The sequence below is a fragment of the Desmodus rotundus genome, chromosome 5 (assembly GCF_022682495.2).
Source record: "Desmodus rotundus isolate HL8 chromosome 5, HLdesRot8A.1, whole genome shotgun sequence".
In the NCBI taxonomy this organism is placed as follows: domain Eukaryota; kingdom Metazoa; phylum Chordata; class Mammalia; order Chiroptera; family Phyllostomidae; genus Desmodus; species Desmodus rotundus.
In genome coordinates this window covers 40,887,998-40,912,044 of record NC_071391.1, presented here as the reverse complement: position 1 = coordinate 40,912,044, position 24,047 = coordinate 40,887,998, and the positions used below count along the sequence as shown (strand labels likewise).

The 24,047-nt window shown below is 49.5% G+C and overlaps 1 protein-coding gene across 3 annotated transcripts in view; it reads right to left on the bottom strand.

Moving 5' to 3' along the window:
* The window catches only part of LMO1 (LIM domain only 1), a 36,075-nt gene extending 25,220 nt beyond the window's left edge, over positions 1-10,855 (bottom strand). The window contains exons 1-2 of one of the 3 annotated variants that reach the window (XM_053924651.1): positions 10,522-10,855; positions 5,818-6,076 (exon numbers count right to left, since the gene is read on the bottom strand). In XM_053924651.1, coding sequence (XP_053780626.1) covers positions 5,818-5,842 — 25 coding nt within the window. In that variant the 5' untranslated portion in view covers positions 5,843-6,076; positions 10,522-10,855. The remainder of the gene's footprint in view (positions 1-5,817; positions 6,077-10,521) is intronic. The other 2 variants (XM_053924653.1, XM_053924652.1) reach the window with 2 other exon arrangements.
* Positions 10,856-24,047: the final 13,192 nt, after the last annotated feature.

Genomic DNA, 24,047 nt, shown 5'->3' with positions numbered 1-24,047 from the left:
AGAAAGGCAAAGATCCACAGGGCAGTCGGTAGGCTGGCTAGGGCCATGACTGAGATGCCCAGGCACATGGTGCCAGTCCAGCTGATGTTCCTCTTCATCAGTTTTCTGTCCCCCAGCCTCATCATGCCGTGGGGCCAGAGCAGAGGGCAAAGAACCAAGAAAGATGCTGAAGCTCTGGGCTATAACTCACTATGTAACTCTGGGTAACTTTCTTGCCCTCTTGTGCTTCCCCTGTCCCCCTATAAATGGAGGGACTTGCAAAGAGCAATCTTGGAGGCTTCTCCCCATAATGCTAATTACCTTGGCAACCTGGGAAGTGGCGAGTAGTGAAAGCAGGCTGCCTCCGGGACAGCAGTGATCAGGGGCCGTGATAGATAAACGAACTGTGAGATGGAAGGCGATGTCCCAGTGCCCAGAAGTGAACAAGGCACCAAGGTGGGCACAGGGCTATCTCAGACCCTACTGTAGCTGTGCGGGAGCAACGTCACCTCACACAGGTGTGAGGCTCCCTGGTTTATCAAGTGTGTTCATGGACATTATCTCATTTAATCCTGATAACAATCTGTCCCATAGGATGTGGTCATTCTCACTGTAGAGATGAGAAGGTATAAAGGCAAAGCAGCCTCAGTGCTGGGTGGGCCTGGATCACAGAACCACAGTGAACACATCGGACCTGACTAGTCTAGCAGGATGGCAGCCAATCCAATAGCACCCGGCACAGTGGGGTGCCCATGCCCTTTCTCTACCTTCTCTCTTAACTCCTTCCTATCATCCTAATGCCCCTGATCAAGAGTTCTTGGGAAGCCCTCTGGCCCCTGGTCAGAGATCTGAACACTAGCCTTGACTCCTGGCTACTTGAGGGCAGCCCTGCCCTGGATAGGCTGTAGGTCTGAAGGGCCTGCACCTGCAGAGGGCCCCGGCATGGCTCATGTCACTCCCCCATCTGCCTCCCCTAGCTGCACCACACAGCTCACCTTCTGTGCAGAGAAGGCCTGGCCTGTCCAACCAGGCCACTCCCCAACCCCAGCAGCCTTGTGCCAGCAGCCCAGTTGCACCGAGCCGGAACCTCATGTCTCCTTCGCCCATGACCACAGAAAATCATCTGCCAATGCTGGCTGGAAATCATTCATCTGTTCCAAGGGAGAGAGACCAAAAATAGACCTTCTCTCTGTCCTGCTCACATGGGGCCTACTGAGGGGCTCCTTGAGTGGGAGCCGGTGGGGCAGCGCTGGGTCTGACTCTGGGACACAGGTGGGGTAGGGAATCCACTCTCTGTAGGGATGAGAGGCAGGCCCCGGGTCTAGGAAAATGCACATTTCTATGTGCTAAAAGCATCTTTATGGGACATATTCAGAGAGAGAGAGAGACAGCAAGAGAGGAAAGCGGCTCTTGTGGCCACAGAGGCCAAGTGAGTGGCCACGCTAGCGCCAAGGCCGCCCGGCATGCAAAGGGTGAAGCTTTTAGGCGAGCGGCGGCCAGTGATCTCAGCTTCCCCCAGTCCTAATGCTCCTGAAAGGCTCTCTCCCACTCCCTGTAATTGGGCATCAGTAGTTAATGCAGTATTGACTGCATTACACGCTCCCGTGCCTCCCCTCACTAATGCCAATTGCATCACCTTGTACAGTCACCGGCTTGCTTAGCCAATAGCCGTTAAAAGCAATCCAAATCATGAATCATATGGGAAACTTTTAGCAAGACACTGCCATCCAAGGAGACAATTTACAGTTGAGTTAATCTGGGTACATTAGTGAGACATGGATTCTGGACGACAGACCAATTTATGTTGTTTCCCTGTCCCCCCCGCCCCAACCCCCTGGCCTTAGTGCTTCGTGTGGGCAAATGAATGGAAGAGCAGGGAGCAGAAAGAAGCACCTGCTTCTTAACCCAAGGCATGGGGAGGGGCTGAGGGAGACCTATCTTTACAGACTCTCGCCTGGCTGAGTTTGGACAGGAAGGGGAAGCAGCTGTACGTGCTGCTCAAGATTTGTGATGCTTCATTCCCAGCAGTGAGGAGGTGGCTGCTGTTGAGGCTGGCATGGTAGGTGCAGATGGAGACCCTCCTCTTCTGGGCACAGGGCGAATGCCAGGCCTGATCCCCATTCTTCCAGCCTTACAAGGCCTTTCCGAGGCCTCAGAAGGCAGTAGTGCCCACTGGGGTCTCAGGAAGAACAACAGTGTTCACTTCCTGCCTCCACTCCAGGGCCAGGAAGGTACTGGCCACATTCTGCCAGGAGAGGCCCTCAGGACCCTTTGTGGTCCAGAGCATGATAGCATATTCCAGGAGGTCCTGCAGGCCAGCACCTAAGCAGAGACAAGAGCCTGCCCTCACAGATCAACTGAGTCAGCTGTGGAGGCCGTGCTCCTAGAGGTCATTAACAATTGAAGATTTGCTGTCTGGTCCTCCTCAGGCCAGTTCCACTCTCCCTAGGCATTTTTACATATTAAAAATGCTCTAGGAATCATGTCTGGCGTTTAGTTCTACAACCTGCCTGCTGCTTCCTGTGGTCACCTCAGCCTTCCTACTGGGCCTTTGGAGAGGCGGCTTACACCCAGACCCACCCAAAGAGGTGTCTTCAGCACCTTCTCCTGCCCATTCCGCCACCCAAGGCTCTCATGGTTCTTGGGGTCACTTGGACCCTGTGTTGTCTGCCTGTACGCACGGGACTCTTCTCCAATAGCCTGAGGGCTAATCTGATTCCTGGGACTCAGGGCAGTAGCTCTCTTTGCTCCCCAGGGCCTGCAAGCCTCACCGGACAGCCTGCAGCCTGGGGCCAGTCCAAGCACAGGTGCCAGGGAAAGAAGGGCTATTTCTCTGGGAAAGTGGGAGCTAGGCTCCCTTTGCTGACAGGCAGGCCCGACGGCATTTAGAAAGCCTGAACCCTGAGTTCCAGTAAAGTGGAAATGGCTAGGCCAAGAGCAAGCGTCCAAATGAAAGCAATTAATCTTAAAACCCGAAGTTTAACCGTTTGCAAAACAGATCTTTCCTCTCTGTGGTGGCCCTTCAGTGCTCGACCTAATGGATTACTTTATTAATAATGCACTGTGCTTAAAAGCAAAAAAAAAAAAATTTTTTTTCTGACGATTCAATACTTCAGAAAGTCTCTTAAACCCGTTGCTACGGCAAAGCGATTGATATTTTATTATCTTTCAGAAGTGCAACATGAAAGCCCAGCAGCCCAGCAGAGCAGGAGCTTTGGTCCGCGGCAGCTGGCAGACCCGACTTCAACCAGAGGGGCCCCGGCCTCTTCCGACAAGATGCTGTCAGGTGGAGAAAAGGCATTGGGGGTGGTTAATAAGAGCCCTGAGTCCCTGCTGCAGCCAGACAAAGGGTGCAGGGCCCCAGACCCGAGGAACACACTCTTTGGGGGCCAATGCTGCCACCCAGTGCACACGGCCACCTGCTGGGAGGGCAAAAGTGCTAGGAAGAAATTAGGCAGCAGGTTAGAGGGGCAGGTGAGTGCACCCAGAGCCTTTCTCCCTCTCCCAATTACAGGTGCCAACTTCAAGGTCTCCTGGAACCAGGAGAGGCCAGACTCCAGCAGGGAGTTCAGGGTGGATTTATGAGCAGAAAGGTTACTTTTGGAGGACAGTTCTGGGCTGGGGAGGACAAGAATCCAGTGCTCCTCAGGGCTCCAGCTGTCTGCCTTCCTTGTGCCGTAATGGGCCTCAGAGCTCACTCGCATCAATGAGAGTGGGCACCATATTGTTTGGGCTGGACAAGGTAGGGGACTGAGGGGCATTGCACGCTCTCTGCAACAGGTCCGGCGGAGACTGGAGGAAACGCATGTGTCTGGGGTGGTTGAGGAGCACTGCAGGCTGGAGGCAGGAGACTGGCTAAGATGACCTCCAGAGAGTCGTTGCCACTCAGGGCTCATCTGAAACCTTTGGTACCACAGAGCCTGAGGCACTCTGGGGTGCCTGGATAGAGAGCTGGCTCCAAGACTCAGGGTGGTGGTGTTGGGGTCCTCTTGTTGGCATGAGACCAATCTCCATGCCTGAGGTCTCCCATGTAGAGGGCCGGGACTTCTGGATTTCTGCCTGGGGCCAAATGACTGCTGCTAAAGACATATCCTGATTTCCACATGCTCCCCACAGTGGGAGCACCCTCCTACACCACAGTGAGACCTCCTACACTGGCTTCCCCAAGCCCCTCATGTTACCAAGAGGGAAAGCAACGTCTAGAGAAGGGCATGACTGCTCCAAGATAACATAGGGAGTTAGCGACCAAAGAAGCCAATTCAAGGCCTCCTCCCTCCCTGTGTGGCCAGAGCCCAGGCCCCACCTTCTCCTTTTTATTCTATGAACAACGGCATCAATCCAGTCCTCTGATGGCCCACGTGGGGCTCCAGGGGAGGGATCCCTGAAAGGAGAAGGGCAAACTGGAAATGGGTGTCACTCCCCAGGTAGACGCTGGCAAATGGATTCTTTTGACCAGAAGCATCAAGTTCCCCCTTCCTCTCTTACTACACATATATCAGGAACTGGCCTTTGTGGGTTTACTGGCCATAGGTTTCCCCCACATGCCACCCTCAGGCCAGATACTTTCAATGTCCCTCCCTGCTACCTGTCTCAGAAGGCCATGGGGAGTCTAGGGGCATCAGCACATGGTAGCCGCAAAGTGAACATGCTGTGTGACCTTGAGCAAGTCACTTAACTTCAAATTTTTACCAAGTGACCATGTCAATAGAGCTATTGGCCTATTGACCTGGGGCCCAGCGGCCACTCACTCAAAAGTCAGAGAACAGCCCCCACAGTTGCTGTAAGAGGAATCCCTCTGACTCACAGAAAACCCACCCTCTCAGTTCCTTTCCAGGAGAAGGCAAGTGGCAGCCCATGTACCAACAATTACATACACGTACATCTCCCTTCAACAGTAGTGAGCAACCCTCCCAGGAGGGCCTGGGACGCCACTCTTCGGACCCTGGGGGCTGCACTTGGGTCACAGGGACCCATTTCATTTTCCCCTCAAGAGGGGTGGGTTCCCCAATCTCTCCTGTGCACACCAGGGCACCTACTGCAGGGCATTCCCAATCAGGAACGCTTCAGGGCATGTGGGACCACGTGCTAGTGGCCTCCAGAAACCACGGGCCCTCTCCGTTCTGACCTCTGAAGCGCCCCAAGGATCCTGACCAGAGCTAATCCATGCCCCTTTCGCGGGCCACTCCTGCAAGAGTGCTACTGGCCTGTAGCGGGACACTTTCTTCCTGTGGGCCAAACTCCCGCCTCCGCGCTTAGGAGACAGGGAGACAGTGGGCCTGCACGGGAGGCATCTCTCTTTCCCACCAAGTCATACTTGCGGCGGCTGTCTCCCTGAGGGTCCAGCGGGCCCAGCACCCCAGGGCTGGCGCCGATTTCCTGAGCGCGGCTTGCCGCAAGCCCTGGAGTCCGATTTTCTCGAAGCCACTGATTTGCTCAGCGCTCAGCACTTCTCAGGTTACACCGCGGCGCGAGGGTGATGGCTGTGGTGAGAGGAGCAGCCGCAAAGACGAAACGCTCCGCACAAACCGCCGCTGCGTGGAGATCGGAGGGGAGCCCGAGCCTTCCCGCGCCCCGCAGAGCACCACCTGCCCGGTTCACAGCTCTCCGGGCTGGGGGGCGCGCAGCCCCGGGCTCACTCGTCTCGCTCCTCTCGCGTCCCACTCGGCCCTCCCCGCCCTCCCTACCCCGGGTCAACCCCACCGCGTGCCGCCCCCCTTCTCCTCGGCAATCCCAGCAGACTCTGGCAGGTGAGCGCCGGTGTCCCGGCGTGCTTGTTCCCGCGCACCGCGGCGTAAGGCCAGGGGGTACCGGGCATCCGGACCCCCGCCCGCCACCTACCGTCCTCCTTGTCCAGCACCATCATCTCGGGCGCTCCGTGTCCAGCCGCAGCTCGGCTCGGCCGGGAGAACGGCACCGACTCCGGGCGCGCTTCAGCGGGGCGGCCGGTCCTCCGGCAGCGAGCGGGCTCTAATTACCCGCTTGTCCGGCTCTTAACCTAGATTGCACTCAGCTAGAATTACATTCAGGAGTGAAGCACTTCGCAGATACAAAAGCAGTCTCACCTACTTTTGTGCCTCAGAATTGAAGGAACTACGAACTGCAATTTAGAGAGAGAGAGAGGGGGTGAGGGAGAGAGAAGGGGAAGAGAGGATCAGAGCCGTTTCTTTGATTCTCACCTTCTAAATGGCTCAATTTGCCCAGTATAATCTGTTTTAATGTAATTGCCTTAGATAGCTCATAACCCTGGCTCTGGCAAAGACGCAGCTTTCAGCCTCATAAAGTGTTTTCCCCTCGGATTTAATCTGAATCTCAATCTAAAATTATATTCAAAGAGATGGGGGAATCTCGGCGGCCGTCTCCCGCTGCCTTTCTCTCTCAATGTATGAGGTTTGCACTCCTGCTACTGAATAAATGCACACATTTCCCGAGGCCCCCCTCCCTTTCGGGTTAATGGGGAGTGGAGACGCGCTGCTGCCCGGCTCCGCAGCGCCACCTGGAGGCCGCTCTGCTCCAGCTCGGCGCGTGTCTCTACGCAGGACCCAGGGTCCGCCTCATCCTGGAGATTTGTCTGGTGGACCACTGGTCCGTCACTCCCAGCCTCTGAGCCTTAATTTCTGCTCCCCTCCCACCCTGGCAATCTTTCTGTGACCTCCTACCCTCTCTTCCTACTTGCTCTGCCCTGGGGTTTCTGGTTGTTTCCTGGATTGTTTGGCAAAGTTAATACCGTGCAAGGCATAAACTCTCCCACTGTGAGTCTTACAGGACTATCTTTACCTCAGCACCCGCCCCCCCAAAGAGCATCCTGATTCCATAGAAATCAGGACCCTGTCTCTACCTCTTTCTGAGCAAGCACAGCATGGCACTGAAAGCTTTTCTCATTCCACAACTGTTTATTGAGCATGTATTATGTTCCAAGCACTATTCCAAGGCAATGGGACATAGCAGTGAACAAAGCAAAGATCCCTGCTATGACAGAGCTGACAATTCTTGCTCTGTAACTCAGGAGGCAGGAAGGGAGACAGTCTCCAGCTCCTTTCGTCTTGAACTCTGTTTCTCCCCAGAGCCCTGGGGATGGTGCTCAGCCTGCCTATTCCAGGAAGACCAACGAATAACCAAGGCCTTTTTTTTTTTCTTGACAGTACCAAGTTCTAGGGTGGGATGGAAATCGTAATGGGTTTTTTTTTCCAGCCCAAGGAGGGCTCCAGACACACGTGTCAAACGTGTAATCCTGGCAGTCACTTCGGAGGACTAGACCCAGGCAAGGAGAAGGAAGCTGAAGTCCCTGGAGGGGCAAAGGGCCGCCAGCTGGAATTTCATGCCATCTCTGCTTATTACCAACAGTGGACCTCTAGCGAATCACTTTCTCTCTGGGCCTCAGTTGCCCTGTTGGCGAAGTGGGAGACCTGCTCTTCTATCTCCAAGGTTGCTGTGGGGATCAGGCAGCATAATGTATGTGCATGTGCTTTGCAAACTGTGGCACCCCAGACAGTGAGGGGGTTTATTGGGTACAAAGGAGACTTGGAGGCCAGGCAGTGCTGCCTAAGCCCTGGGTGCTTGACAGGACTGGGGAGTGGGGAGCTGGGGCGGTGCTGCAGCCCATCTTCCTCCATCTAGGCAGGGAAGTCAGACTCTGAGAAAACAGGAGAGAGGCCGCTTCTAATGAGATGCTTCATTCGCAGCTCAGAGGGTTTCGCTTTCCCCTTCATCTTGAATACTTAATCCTAATCGTCCTTGAGTATATTTGATGTTAAATATATCATTTTTCTCAGCCTTACTGTCCCTCAGGACTGTGAGCTTGATCTCTCCCCTGCCACCACAGCTAAAGCTGTACCCTGAGGGGCTGAGAGGGCTCTGCTGCCACTGGCTTATCTAGTATGAGCCCCTCGCCCCAGCCTGAGCTGGGGGCCAGACAGCGCAGCAAGCAGACAGGCTGGCAAGGGGCAGCTTCTTGCTGTAGACACCTCTGGGTGACCTGGAGGCATTCACTCCATAAGAGCTGCTGCTTTACTCCTGACCTCCAGGACCTCTTCTTCTCACTTTCAAGGTCTGGCCCTGACCCACAAACCAGGATTTGACATCTGGGGCCACTTTCCCAGTGTTTTATCCATGTGCTGTACTTGGGGCTCTGTCCCAACACCAGCTCCCCCAGCCTCCAAGGTGCCCAATTAGCAGCCACATAGCCAGCATCCCTCTTGGGAGTCAGGAGCCCTGTGTCCCAACTCAGTGACTGGAGTGGGCCTGGGGTGTTGAGCAATGGGCTACAGAAGCAGGCTGGGTATGTCGGCAGAGGATTGGTGCTGAGTGTGAAGGGCTGCTTGTGCCCACAGGTGGCTCTCTCTGCACCCCCAATTTTGAGCATTGAGCTCTCACACTAATCTGGAAAAGGGCCTCCACAGAGGCCTTCTGGTTGGTGTACAGAGCTACCCACTTTGATGGTATGGATGACCAGAGAGCCTGGCCAGGAAGGGCCTGCTGGGTTGACAGCCAGACAGGAGTCTCATTCATCCAGTGGCCTCCCTCTCAGCTCACGGGGAACTACTGGGCAGGCAGGGAACTCCTGTGCCCATGCCCACCCCCACCCAAGCCTCCTCCAGAGATGGAATCCTCAGATCCCCTGGGGCTGGAAGAGGTAGCTCGCACCTGACACATTCCACAGGTGATGAGTCTTCGCTCACTTGGACACTGCCAAGAGTGCTCCAAAATGCCCTTGAAATGCCTCTGGAGACAATGGAGGGAGGCCAGTTGATCAGCACCCATTGTTACAGTGAGGAGAAAGGAGGTGCTACTGGCTGCCTTACAAAGTTCCGGGCAGGTCCTAGCAGTTTGTCACTGCACCTGGCAGGAAAGTACTGAAGGGTTCCTGCACTGGGGGTGGGAAGGAGGCAGGGAATCGTGGTGCCTGAGGGTCTGAGCAGACCAGATATTCCAGAACTCTTCAGTGGAGGCTGCCCAATGTGCCTCTGCCTGAGGGCTCTGCTCCCAACACAGTGCAATTGCCTTAAAGATGGAGTTACAGGCGGGTATTCAAATGACAAGGGCCCCTTCCCTGTGGCTACCACAACTGACGTGACAGAGTAAACCTACAGTACCATCAGGATGCCTGCTGGCCAAATTCAGATGTTCTGCCCTGCCCCTTGCTCACACAAAATCAGCCCATGCACAGGAATTTGCAACCAGCTGGAGTGGAGAAGTGCACACTTTTCCTTTTTGGTTTCTGGGAGCCCTGGACAGGCCTTCTAGGAGCTGCAGTTATAATTCATTAGGCTTAATTCATTAGACTTTGTGGAGGCTTAGGCCAAATGTGCACCCCAAAAACCAAGTCTCTCCCACCCCATTGATGAAGGCCAATCCACGCCTGCACTACAGCTCTGAGAAAGTTATAGACGTAGGCTGGCCAACTGCCCCAGTTTGTCCACGACTGAGCAGTTTCCCAGGATGCAGGACCTTCAGTGCTCAAGCCAGGGGGTCCTGGGCAAACCAGGGCAGTTGATCACCATACAGGGAGGTGGTAGGGTAGGACAAGGGACTAGTGGAGCCAGAGAGAAAGACCAGGGAGCCAGGTCGTTCCCCACAGACCAGCGGCTGCCTCCCAACCCCGAATTTCTCAGCCATTGCCTCAGGGCTTCCTCTCCCAGGCACTAAGGGACTGCCCTAGCCCCTGGGTGGCCCATGGGCCAACAGGGCTGTAAGTTGGCCTGAGAGACTGGCAGTTAGAATGAAAAGGGTGTGAGTTGGACCCAGGGCTGGATCCAGATTTTGTGAAAGCCAAACTTACTTATGCAATTCTGGGGAGGGAGGCTCTCTTAAGAAAAGGAATACAAAATTAACAATGAAGGACTCTGAAGCTTAAACTTCATTCACTTCAAGGTAAATCTTCTCCTGATGTTTTGGATATACGGTCCACCTATACAGCCGACCCAGTAGGGCACCTCCCGACATGCTAGGCCTGGGAACTGATGGCGAGCGCTCTCCCCAGCCTTGCCGGTGGGGGCGGGTGGGGGGCGGGAAGCAATGTCACCCATCCCGCAGCTATAACTTCCAGACTCCTGAGACCCCAGGACCATGCGGTTTGACTGCACCCTCACCCCTAGGTTCTCTGGGCATCCCCCTGGGGGAGCCACTTAGCAGTCCAGTGCAGAAGTGGGACATGCAGATACCCAGGGAGGCTGCTGGGGGATCTGAGGGTCGGTGGATACTGCGGAGAAGCCTATGGCGCGGGTCGGAGAGGTGCTCCCAGTGCCTGTAAGGCGGCAAGAGCCAGTGAGAAAGTTCCCGGCCGGAGCGTGTGGGGCTAGCGGGCTCAGGGTGGTCCGTGGGACTTCCTAAGCCTGCTGAGCAACCTTGGGGACTGAGTCTGGCACCCTCGCCACACACCCTCCAGCGCGCGTCCAGCCGCCGCGTTTCCGGGAAGCCGCCTAGCGGCCCCGGCTGCTGGGGCCGGCCGGGGCGCTGCCGCCGAGAGCGCGGTGGCCTCCGCAGGGCCCACGCTACCTCCGTCCCCCGCCCCTGCGCCCCACGCCCGGCGCGTCCTCGGGCACCTACCGTCCTCCTGGTCTAACACCATGGTCCCCCGGCGGCTCCAGCCCGTCACGGGCAGGGAACGTGGAGGGCGCGCGGGTCCGAGTCCGCAGCTGCCCGCCTGCCCTGTTCCTGCTGGCCCCGCCTGGGCTCCGTGCCCCGCAAGCGGCAGCCGCGGACCGGAGCTGGCGGACCCGCGCCCAGAGCTCAGCCTGCCGGCAGGGAGCGCGGAAAGGTGGGCGGGGGTTCGGGGCGGGGGCAGGGACGCGCCTGCCGGGCCGGGATCGCCGGAGCCGTGCAGCTGGGTGCTGGCAGCCTTTGCCCGGGACCGGGCCGGAGCCAGAGCTGGAGCCGCGCTCCCGTCCTTTCTACGCGCCGGCCGCGCTCGCCGCAGCGGAGTGAAGCCTGCGTTTCCCAGGGCCCCTCAGATTCCCCCTGTTAATTAAATCAATTCATTATGCTCAGATCTGATTAGCGGCCCTTCCCCCCCTTTGAATCAATTATTCAATACACAAACATAATTGCTTGGGCCAGAGGTGCCCGCCATTAGCTTATTTAACTCCAAGGACACTAATTACCCGCAGGGCACGGGAACTTTTCTCATTAATTCTGACAAAACACAAAAGCACGCCAGAGTGTGTGCGTGTGAGCTACTGTGTGTGTGTGTGTGTGTGTGTGTGTGACCGCATGCCAGAGTGAGGGTATGGGCTGTGTGTATGAGCTGAAGATGAGACTGGGGGTGGCGGAATGTGTGCGACTGCGGGTGGGAGTTTTGGGATGTAGTTCTGAGTCTGTGACCCTGCCGTTGTGAGTGTGGGACTCCGTGCCTGTGATTGTGAGGAAGTGATTGTGTGCCCGCATCGGGCTGGGTGTGGCTTTGGGTCTGAGGACTGGGCCGCGGTTTGAGACCCAGCCCAGGAATGGATAAGATTGTGTGAGTGCTTGCTTCTATGTGTGACTCTGAGAATGTGAATCCAGGGCTGCTGTCCCAGGTGCCGCACCCCCTTCTTTTTTCATAATTGACCCACCATTGTCCGTTGCACGCTCAGACCCACGGAGGAAATTGCAGACCACAGAAGAGAAACCGAGGAAGATCAGGAGAGTGGGGGTGAGTGGGTAACGCTGGAGCCCAGCTGCAGCAGTGTCCCCTTGCCCACCCCATCCCCCATCACGGGTTTGTGCTACTCCTCCCCCCCGGTTATAAACCCAAGGTTCCCATCGCCCTCTTCCTTGCTCTTCTCATTGCACATCCCAATATTTCCCCCACTCTCCATTTTAATCCCAAAGCTCTCCGTGCCCCTGCACCCCTCCCCCAACATTTGCACAAGTGCCTGACACCCAGGCACCCCAGCCCAACTCCATTCACCCTGTGCCTAGTTCGTCATCTCCTGTCTGCAAGGCTGAACCAAGGGTGTGCCTATGGTTGACCAATTTCTCCACATTTTACCTCCCAGGAAATCTCTATTGAGGAGAGGAGAGAGAGCCCACAGAAGCAGGGACACAGAGGGTAATTGATTCCCCCAAATTAGGTTTCTGCTTTCTAAAGACAGGCATTGTTCCTGTTCTCGATGTGCACAGAGGTATTGAAGATTTCCTTTTTGTTTCCTCCGGCAATGAATGAGCTTAATCCATTTGGCTTTATAAATCAGGAAACTAATATTCGCTCCTTCCAAAGCAGCTTTTTAAAAAATTTAATTGCTGAGGGAGGCACAGTTTGTCACCCTTATGCTGTCCCCAAGCCCCCACTTATAAAAACACATTCTGATTGAGGGGTGGAGAGAAGGCTGGAGGGGGGAGAGAGGGCTCCTCCGGATTCCTCCCGCCCTTCTCCATCCTTGCACATGGACACACACAGTATCTGGAAAAGTTTGTGAAATGATTGGATGAATTATGTTCAATTCAGGGATGAAAAGGGGGTGTTCAGAGGTGCTTCCCAAATCTTCTGTTCTCAATCTCCCACTAGCACTGAAGGGAGCCACGCCATGCCCAGTTTTGGTGAATCCTTTTCCTCACCATCCTGCACAAGCCTCTAGAGACACCTTCCTGGTGCCGAGATCTAATCCTGCTACTCTCCTGCTCAGAAATCTTCCGTGGCTCCACAATGGCCATTGACAAAGCTCCAGCTACTGATTCTATCATTTTAGGCCCTTCACAAGATCTGAAGAAGACTTTGTGAGCTAACCACTACCCCTCACTTCAGTTCACTGGAATCTATCTTTTTTAATGTGTTTTTTAAATTATCACCTAAGGATATGCTTATTGGGGTTTTTTTAGAGAGAGAAGAAGGGAGAGGCTTCCTTGCTTCCAATAAAATTCTTTCTCCAGTAGAAAGAATTTCTACTGGAGAGGTAGAGAGAGAGAGAGACGAACATCTATGTGAGAGAGAAACATTAATTGGTTGTCTCCTGTAAATACCCTAACCAAGGATCAAACTCCAACCCTAGATATGTGCCCTAATGGGGAATTGAACTCAACCTTTACGGTGTATGGAATGATGCTTCAACCAACTGAGCCACCCAGCCAGGGCCAACCGATATCTATTGATCAACAAAAATCTTACTCCCTGCCCCTCTGGACTGCTCTACTGTATGGACCATGCCTTGCAGGTGTCTGCTCCAATGACTCTTCCTTTAACATCCCTCTTCTTAGAAAGCCCTTGCCCACCTCTCCAAGTGCACTAAGGAAATAGCTCCCTTATGTTCCTCGAAGTGGGTGTCTCTGTGTGAGGGCTTGGTTACTGAGTGGAGTGTAGATTATTCCATTGAGTGCTGGGGCATAAGATCAGCCCTTGGGGGCCCAGTTTTAGCTCTCCTCTGGAGTAGGGGGACAGATATAGTATCAAGAACCTACACGGGTCCCTGGAGAAAAAGGGAACTGCAGAGGCAGGGGAGGGATTTAGATACAAGAATGCAGGCTCAGAAGGAGAGACCCTTGGGCACCATCATTTTCCCAGGATCTCACATGGCATGGGACCAGAACCCAGGCACGTGCTTTCTCTGGAGGCCCACTAGTTGGATCTGCATGCTGTTTAGTTCTTTGTGTAGCTACACATGGCCACTGCCTAGATTGGTGCCAGCTGTTCCCTGCACTAGGGCATCTGGCCGAGGGGGCAAAAGGGGGCTGAAATGATGCCCTTTCTTTGCTCTCCTAGCCATATGCCTCGCATGGACTGCACCCACCCAGAAAGGGCACCTTTTGCTAATTTGCATAAAGGCACCCGTGGACTAGTATGGCCCTGCAATTGGATATCTGAGTTTGGCCAGAGTTCTATCTTCTATCTTCTATCTTCTGGCCTATCCACCCCACTCAGAGAAGCCAGCCTGAGAGGAGCAGCCAGGCTCCCCTTTCCCCACCCTCACTCACACCAAGGGCCTATGTGAACTCTTAGAAGATCAGCCTCCTGGTTTTCATAGAGAAAAAGAAAATTCAGAGAGATGAACCATTTTGGAGTGGTCAGGGATACTAAAACAGATGCCCAACCCCATCTCTGAATTTCTATGGGGCCCCAAGCTCTGGTGAAAGACACTGAACTCAATCCACAGCTGGGATTCAGACAGGGACAGACCTACTCCTAGGACTAAGGTCCCCAACGGGGGCCATGCTGGAGGAGAGACAGTGAGCTTCCTGAGAGGAGATCCTCATAGGGGGACTAGACTGAGCTGTAAGGCCTGCAGTTTGCAAGGGCAAAGCTGGGCCTGACCAAATGAGAGAGTGGATCCCTAAGGGCCCTACCGCTTTGCTGTGGGATCTGCCTCTGAAAGAGGTGGTCACTAGAAGCCAACGACATCTCCCTGCTGAGCTGAGAAGGACAAAAGCAGCTAGGGTCAGCAGCTTGGTGGCACTGGCAGTAGTGCATGCACGAATGGAGAACAAGATGGCAAGAGCATCAGCCAACAGCTCTAACTACATGCGAGGCATCTATCTTCTGGCCTATCCACCCCACCCCCAGCTCTGGGGTTGTTGGAGAGAAAATGACTTTATCCAGAACTCCAAACCTAGTGGTGTCCAGAGGGTACTTGTGTGACATGTGTAAGCATTCCTAGAAGTTCTCACAACTTTTTTTGGAGAGGAAGATCCTGAAGAGGAGAATCAGAACATGAGAATTTGGGAACAATTATTGTAAGTGATTGGGATCTGGCACTTGGCATGTATGGCCTCTACGTTCCAACCTGTCTTCGCTCTATGACAAGCATGAAGGGAAAGGCTGAGTGAGCAAGAATGGACCAGAACAGTAATAGAGGAGCAGCCCCACCACCAGCTTTGTGTGGTGGCAGCGGAGCTCAGCAGGAGACGCAAAGGGCACCACTACGTCCATGCAAGGAAGAGCAAAGGATTTGCCCCTGCTGCCCCTCCCCACCTGGAGGGCCTCCTGAAGCCACGCTTGCCCTCCTATGCTCCTGAACTTCCATTTCATGTCTCTTCTCTTTTCCCCAACCATCTGGTCCCCCCTGGCCCACTTCAGTCTCAGCAGATGCCATCACCTCCTACCTCACTGAGATGAGAGAATCCATCAGACAGGAAGGCCTCCCTCCTGCCTCCTATCTTCATCTTCAGCATCTGCAAGAGGCATCTGGGCACACGCACCTTCCGTCCTGAAGCATTAGAGAATATGGCTTTCCTCCTGCCTGGGCCCTATCCCTCAGCATGTGCTCTGGCCCACCTGCTACTGCCTGCAAGGTGTGTTCCACTGGCTCTTCCTTTCCCTTCAGTCTTCCCATTCTGCGGGGCCTTTCCCCATAGCAGGCAAACAAAGTCTGGTGTCTTCACCCAAAACCAGCAAGCAAACAAATACCCTGGACTGTACATCTTGAGATAATTCATTACCTATTCCCCTTTGTTGTGGTGCTTTCTTACCTCCCATTTTCTTCTCACCTGCCCCTCACTGGCCTCCACAGCTTGCCAAGGTCACCAGTGACTTTTATATCACTAAAGGACTAATTTCAGGTCTCACCTTACCTGACCTCTCAGCTCTTAATACATTTAACTCCTTCCTTTTTAAACACGTTTCTTCCCTACACTAATATGTTCTCTGGGTTTTCCTCCTACCCTCATGGGTATTCCTTGCAGTCTGTGTTTATAACCAGCTTCTCTTCTCTTATCCAGACTTTAGCAGCTGGCATTTCCCAGGATGGGGTCCTAGGCCATCCTGGAACACCTTCCCCCTGCAATCCACAGTGGTGCAATCCACAGCTGTCACTGGGTGTGACCTTACTCAGGATCACTCCTTTGAGTTCCACTCCATTATTTTTAAATGCCCACGTGACATCTCAAAGGTATCTTAAATTTCAAAACCCAAATGGAGCCCTTGATTCTTTTCCCAAGTCTTTCGTCATCTTGCCTCTGTAAACCAATCACCAGAATTGTGGAAGTAAAGCAGAATTGCAACCAAGCCAGCAAAGGTCAAAAACAGCGGGGGGCGGGGGGGGGGGCAGCAAATATATAAAATAAGATGGAATAAGTAAAGCTAAGTACATCCATACATTCCACTAGATGTGAAGAGACTGAATTTCCCTACCAAAAACCAGGTTGTCTGAGTAAGTTAAAAAATAAAATATAGCCAAAGGCTGTTTACAAGGAATACTCCCAAAACGAGGTGACAAAAACTGAAAATAAAGCAATGGGAAAAGATATACCAAGCAAATGCAAGCTCGGAGGGAGGAGGAAGAGCAATATTGATGTCAAACAAATCTAACTTCAAGGCCAAAAGTATAAACTGCTTGGAAATTAAGAAACACTCCCTGAAATTACTACTGGATGAAAAATAGATTGAAACTAGAATCGCGAATCATCTAGTAAAGAAAAAGAATACAGCAAACCATATGGAATTTGTGGGACGTAGCTATACTCAGAGGAAAAAATGTAGCCTTAAATGCTTTTTTTGTTTTGGGGGGTTTTGTTTGGTTTTGCTTTTTCTATGTATTTATTACAGGTATAACAGAGGTCTTCATAAATAGTTGCATATTAAATGTTTTTAATATTTTAAACAGGCAAATTAACTAGGTATTTAATCTAAGAAATTAGAAAGAGAACAAACTAAGCCAAAAGAAAGTAGAAGGAAATTAATAAAGTTAAAAATCAGAAATTAATTAAATAAAAAATAAATAAATAATACACAAAATAATTAAAAGAACAAATTAAAACCCAAGCCTGGTTCTTTGACAAAAAAAAAAAAAAAAAAAAAAAAAAAAAACAACCAACAAAATAGGTAAACTCTTCCAGGCAAGCCTGGTTAAGCCAAACAAAAAGAAAGAAAGAAAGCAAAAATATACAATATTAGGTATAAAAAAGATATCACAGGCACAGAAACGGTTAAAGACCTAATGATTATGTGTGTAAGCCTATGAAAATAAATGGGAAAACCCAGAGGAAATGGATGATTTCCAAGCAAAATCAAAAATGATCAAAACTGAGCATATAAGTTGAAATCCCGAATAGACCAATAAACAAAAGAGTTTTTAAAAATGAAAACTCAGCCATTAAAACATTACAAGATATCATATGATCCTGCAATTCCTTCTCTGGAATTGCATATACCCAAAAGAGTTGAAAACAAGGTCTTGATGTACATACCCCTGGTGAAAATATCATTATTCACAATGGCCAAAGGTGGAAGCAACTCAAGTGGCCATCAATGAATGAGTAGATAAACAAAATGTGGCATATACATACAATGGAATATTATTTAGTCTTAAAAGGAAGGAAATTCTGACACATGCTACAACATAGATGAATCTTGACGACATCACGCTAAGTGGAATGAGCAAGTCACAAGAAGACAAATACTGTATGACTCCACTTACATGAGTTACCCGGAATAGCCAAATTCATAGACACAGAACGTATAATGGTGGTTGCCAGGGGCTGGGGGAGGGAGAAATGGGAGTTTTTGTTTCCATATAAAATTTTTACTTTATAAAATGAAAAGAGTTCCGAAAATTATTTGTACAAAACAATGTGAATGTACTTAACACTACTGAATTATGTCCTTAAAAATAGTTGGGATGGTAAATGTATGTTATTTTACCATAACTAAGAAAAAATAAAAATAGCACAAGCCATAGATTATATTAAAATGAGTTTTATATGACCTTTAAAACAGATAATTTTGAATGTTATTTAAACTATTCCAGACAAGAGAAAAAGTTGAAAATTTCCTGGTTAGTTTTATGAGCAAGCCTTAATTCCCAAACCTTATAAAGACTGAATTTTGAAAAAAAAATCACAGACCAGTTTGAACAAGTGCAAAATCTGAAGTAAGATACTAGCTAACTGGGTATGGAAAAAGTATCAGAAGAATACATCATGCAAAGGAGGGTTTACTTTAACACCACAAACATAATTCCAAATCAGGAAACGTATCACTATAAGTCACTACAGCAATAAATAAAGGGAACAAGATGTGATTTTAGTAATAGATGCCAAAAATCATTTGATAAAATTCAGCAAATATTGCTAATAAAATATTAAACAAAACAGAAATAGAAGAAAACTACTTCAATCTGATAAAGACTATTTATCAAAACCCAATAACAAATATATAATGACATTCAAAATCTATTTCCAGAAATTGGGAACAAGACAGAAATCGGGAACAAGACTACTGCTCAACATTCTTCAGAGATTTCAGCTAATTCAATAAGACAAGAAAATGAATTAATTAGAATAAATAGGTGGTTTTTAAAAGGACAAAAATATGTGATTATGTATCAAGAAAATCCAATAAAATTTGGTTTAAAAGCTATTAGAATTAATTGCATACTTGGAAAACTAGCTAAATTCAAGGTAAATAGAAATTTATAGTTTTTTCTAAATGCAATGATATATTAAAAATGGAAATGAAGAAACAGATCATATACAATACTGATAAAATGATAAAATACCCATGAATAATTTTAAAATAACAACCACCACAAAGGTAAAGGTCAAGACTTATTCTCGTAAAAAGTAAATTCTTTCAAAATTAATACAGAGATTTATTGCAAATTCTACTAAATCACGAATAAAAATGTTTTTAAAACTGTAAAAATATTTAGTTTGAAGTACATTTGAAAAAATAAATATCTGAATCTGATTAAGAAAACATGAAAAGAAAGACTAGTTGAAGGGAACTTGCATTCTTAGGTGATAAAACACACTACAAAGCCACCATCACCTGAACAGTATGGTGATTAGAGGACCAAAGAGCCAATAAATAGATCCAAATATAGAAAGAAATTTCATATGTGATAAAACTTGTATTTCAATTCTTCAGAGGAAAGAATTAATACCTTCTACTATCATGTGAATGCATTTCTCTAAAGAATACATATGAAGAGAGATGCTTAAATCATTGAAAAAGCACTTTAAACCACAGTAATATACCCAATACACAATAATAATACTTCACACCACTAAGAAGCTAGAATAAAAAAGTCAGATAATAATTAATGTTGGTGAAGGTGTGAGGAAATCGGAACTCAGACATTGCTTGTGGGATTGTGAAATGGTCCAGCCACTTTGGAAAACAGCCTAGTAGTTCCTCAAAAGTTAAATGTAGATTCACCATATAACCTGTTAACTTTATTCCTGCATATATAGCCAGGAGAATTGAAAACATGTTCACACAAAAGACATATGCATTAATGTTTATAGCACCATTATTCACAATAACCAAAAGGTGGGAAAAAACCAAATGTCCATCAACTGATGGATGGATATTACTTGGTCATAAAAAGGAAAGAAGTACTGATACCTGCCACAAAATGGATGAGCCTTGAAAACATTATGTTAAGTGAAAGAAGGCAGTCACAAAATTCCACATGTTATGTGATTCCATTTATATGAAATGTCAAGAACAGGCAAGGCTGTAGAGACAGAAGGCAGACGAGTGGTTGCCAGGGTTTGGAGTTAATAATGGGATGGCAGCTGAAGTACATGAGGTTTCTTCCTGAGGTGATGAAAATGTTCTAAAATCGGTTATTCACCTATTTGTGGATATACCAAAATGCACTGTAAAGGGTAGATGGTATAGCATGTGGCTTATGTCTCCATAAAGTTGTTTTAGAAAATGGTACTGCCATAGATGGTTATCCATCTGGAATAAATAAATTGGATCCCTACCTTCTTAAATATAAAGATTATGTTCCAAATGGTTTAGAGACTTAAATATAAAAATGAAAATATTAGATGAAAAATTTTCAAAATAGAGAATATATTTGGATAATAACATGAGTAAATTTGGTGGGAGATAACTGCTAGAGTAACAAAGGAAAAGATGGATATACTAGGTTCAATTTTTTAAACTTTGATGAGAAAAGTTACCATAAACAAAGAAAAAAGCCAAATAACTTTCTAGAAAAATATTTGCAAAATATACAAGTTTAAAAAGGGAAAATATGCTGTATACACAAAGAGTTTCTATAAATTAGAAAGACAAAGACAAATGCCTAACAGGAAAATGGAAAAGTGGTATGAACAGGTAATCCAAGGTGAGGGAATCTAAATGGCCAATAAAATGCTAACCCTCATTATTAGTTGGGAAAGTGCAAATTAAGGCAAAATAAGTTTTCATTACTTTAAATCATCAGATTGGCAGAAAAATTTTAACGAGTCAAATGTTCAGCTCTGCTAAAAATTTGAGAAAATGGGTATTCCTGTTTGTTGCTGAGCAAGTAACCTGGCACTATCTATTAAAACTAAAAATGCACTTGCCTTAGACCCAGACATCCTCTTTCTGGGAATGTGTTCTATGAGGGGAAATCACCTTTAAGGGGAACCCTATAACTTCAGCATTGTTTGTGGTAGCAGAAAACTGGGAACTATTTGAATATCAATGTCACTCAATGATCAAATTAATTGTTGCACAATCAAGCTGTGGAATATCACACAGTGGTCAAAACATGAGTTAGAGCTACAGCTACTGACTCACAAAGGATGCCTGTGATGTACCGTTAAGTGAGAAAATAGGTTGCAGAGTAGCGAGTAACATCGCCCCACTTAAAAGACAACCTCTCTCTGCTTAGATGCTCATGAAGGCAAGAAGTGCAAGGGTGCCCCTGATTGGGCTGTCAGCCTGGGGACCTTTGCACGTGAGGATGTACAAAACAAAGTTAATGGGAAAAGTGTCTTTATTAGACACTTTTAGAATATTTTCATTACTAATAATGAATAAAAAAAATAATTTATAATTTTAAAAATTGAGAAATAAATTAGAGTCATTTTTGACACTCCCTGTAGTCACATACTCACTGCTACTGCACTATCCGAGTGACCATTATCTTTGGAACTCTTTTGCAAGACCTTCGTAGTGGCCTCCCTGCACCCACCTTGAGCCCCACTAATCCAGCCTCCATACTCCCTATGCAACCAGGATATTTTTTGAAACGCAAATAAGATTTTGTCAACCACACCTAAAACCTGAAATGGCTTCTGTTGTTCTGTGCAGAAAGCTCCCCCCCGCCCCCCACCCTCTGCCGGTCCCTTGGCTGCGCACGAGCAGGCTTTCCTGAAGTGTCTCCCACCACTGACACCCACCACCCGGCCCCATCCTGCAGTGTGTTGCCCTTGTCATTGTCTGAGCCACTCCCTGCCTCAGGGCCTGCAGATACGATGTTTCTTCTGCTTGAAAAGTCCTTCTCCTCTTCATTTGGACCACCTCTTGCTCACCCCATGGGGCTGAGATTTAATGTCGCTTCCTTCGTCAGAGTGGTCTCTCCCCTCGAGACTAGGTTAGACCTCCCTGTTATGGCCTGGCACAGCCCTCTGTGCTTTCCTCCATAGCTCTTATCACAGCAATCTAGTTAATTATGTAGTTATTTGTATAATTATTTGTGTGATGTGGATAAAAAAAATTAAGCTATAAGGGCTTGCATCTTCTCCTCCAGCCCCCTGCTTTGGGAGAGAAATGGGTCGGACAAGAAGGCCTCAGGGGTCTACCTCAGCTCTAATTCTGAACTTCACTTTGTCTTCCTCACGGCCACTACTCAGGAGAATTTGCCTGGCTCCACTGTTTCCCTCCATTCTCTTATGATCTAGCCAACTAACTTGTTCTGAGAATTGGTTATGACAAAGCCCTCTGAAGTGTTGGCGAGCGTGCAGGTTTCTCCAGACAGCTAGAATGAGCCACCACTGGAGGATGGGTCTCTCCCAGTCTCCAGATGGCTTTCTTCTGCACCTCCCACCCTTCAGAAATCCTCTCCAGGAGGAATACCCAGCCTCTCCTGGAGGCTGCAAACAACCCAGAAACAAACCACAGCCTGACCTGCAACTTCAAAATCTAAACCTGAACCCCCTCTCTTCATGATTAAGGGTCATCTGTTCCCTCTCCCACACTCCTAGTCACCTGTCCACCGAGGACTGGAGACCTGGACTGATCCCGAGCTGGGTCTTGGAAGCCAGATATTCCCACGTGCTCCTGAGGCAGGTGCTAAGAGCTTTGTGGATTCCAACTGACTGGCCTTTGGGGCTGAGCTCCATGACTCACTCCTAGAGAACAAACTGATTCCCGACAAGCTCCTCAGAGTGAACACACCCACACGCAGGTGGTCCCCTTGGAGCTACGACCGCATGTCCCAACAGCACAGGCATCTCAGAAGCAGTCCTGGATTCTGCAGGCTGGGGCCGTGGTATGTGGCACCGGTGAAGGAGCGCTCCTGCTCTACTTCCACCAGACTCTAGTAGGCTCCTCCTGTCCTGCCCCTTCGCCGAGATGGAAGAGGCCATAGGGGTTCCTCCTTGCACAGCAGCCAACCTGTCTGAGAGGCCTCACTGACTCCCACATGATACAAGTTTGGAGAAAAAAACGTCCCCCTGGAAGCACATAGCCCTCCATGGCTGCTCCTCCCTAGGGCCTGCCTGGGCTTCTCCAAGCCAGGTGCTGAGCCCCTGGCTCAGACCACCCCTTGTGGGTGAGTCATAGAAATATTTGAGACCCATCAGGGCCGGAGGTCACAGTTGGCCACCACTGAGAGCCTGCCTGTACTAGGTGTGCCCAGGCCTGATAGATTAAGCCACCCACAGCTAGGGGACCACAGCCTGAGGACAGGCTGCTAATTCAAACCCTCAGAGCCTGCAGTGCTTCCCTAGGGCCTCTCAGACTTGGTGGTGACTGCTCAGGCCGGCGGCCTGGTTCTGGTTCTAACACCACTACTTACAGACCTCAGGCACCTGTCCACGTGAGTGTGGCAGACAGCTGGTGGTGTCCCCAGCCTCTGTCCTCCCCTCCCTTCAGGGCACACAGCTACCCAGCTAGAGACTATCTTTCCCACCTTCCTTCGCAAATAACTTAAGACAAGTTACTATTTTCATCTGTAGACAGGAGAGATATAAGCTACTTTTACTTCTCTTGCTTCCAAGAAAGTTGCTTACCCAGGGCTTCCTGTCTTCCCCCATCCCACAAGCTAGAATATGGGCATTCTAGTGCCCAGGTTTGACCATGCAGATAAGGACAACACCCAGAAGGGTGCAGGGAAACGAGATCTAAGGAAATGGTCCCTGAGTGACATGTGACACCCCATTCTCCACCAATAACATAGTCTCTGGTTTCTTCAAGCTCCAGATTTCCAGTTCCACGCTGTGCTTTGCCAGGCCCCTGGTTTCTGAGAAGTTGTCCAGAAAAGGAATCTTTGTGCCTTAACCTTGAGCCAAAAATGAGCCTCACTATACTCCCTGCTTCCTCCTTACTTCAGGAAGTTCCCTGATGCTCACATAGGACCTGGCCCTGGGAGAGATGGGGGAAAGGATATGTAGAAGCATCCAACCTGCCCCCCTCCCTTTTAGCTTAGGTCACAACTGGAGAAAGATCCACATGAAGGGGGGTTAGGATGGGCTGCTGCTTCTCTCTAAGGCTGCCCAATATTTCAGGACCTCCCCCATAAGAACCTAGTTAGGTATTAATCATTACCCTATCCTTGGCCATTTTAGCCCAACTACTCCAAGGGTAGGCCTCTTGCAGAACCCACCCCTCACTCACCCTTTCTTCTAGTTGCAAGCCAGAGTCTGAACTTGAAGATGTGGTCCAGGCCAGTGGACACAAAAAGGCCAGGAATGTTCCTAAGGTACATTCCATAGAGCTCCCGATGGGTCCCTGGCTAGGGTGGCACATGCCTACTTTGCGCCTTACCTGCGGGCCCCTACAAGTTGGTTTAGCAGTTGTTAGAATGATGTGATAACATGCAAACCTGTTCCCCAGTGGGCAGCCCTCTAGTCCAGTCTAGTTCAATCTGACCTTAAGAATTTGCCCAAGGGTGATCCTTATAAGAACTCAGGAGCTGGAAGCTACTGACCTAGAACCAAATGGCCCAGGAAAAGCCCAGATCTCCTAAGGCCATCAGAATCATGCCAAAGCGGGGGGAGGTGGGGCTGAAACTTCTGCATATTAAATCTGGCCTGAAAGCCTCACGTCCTCCCTCAGGTTCCCTTTGTCTACAGCCCAGAATGCCTTGTTCCTCCCACGATCAGGTCTCATGCTAGGCACCAGGGTTCATGGTCCCTGTAGTAGACAACTATGGGATATCTGTTTAGCATGCCTCCACCCCAAATACGTCCCTCTATCCATCACTTCATTCACATAT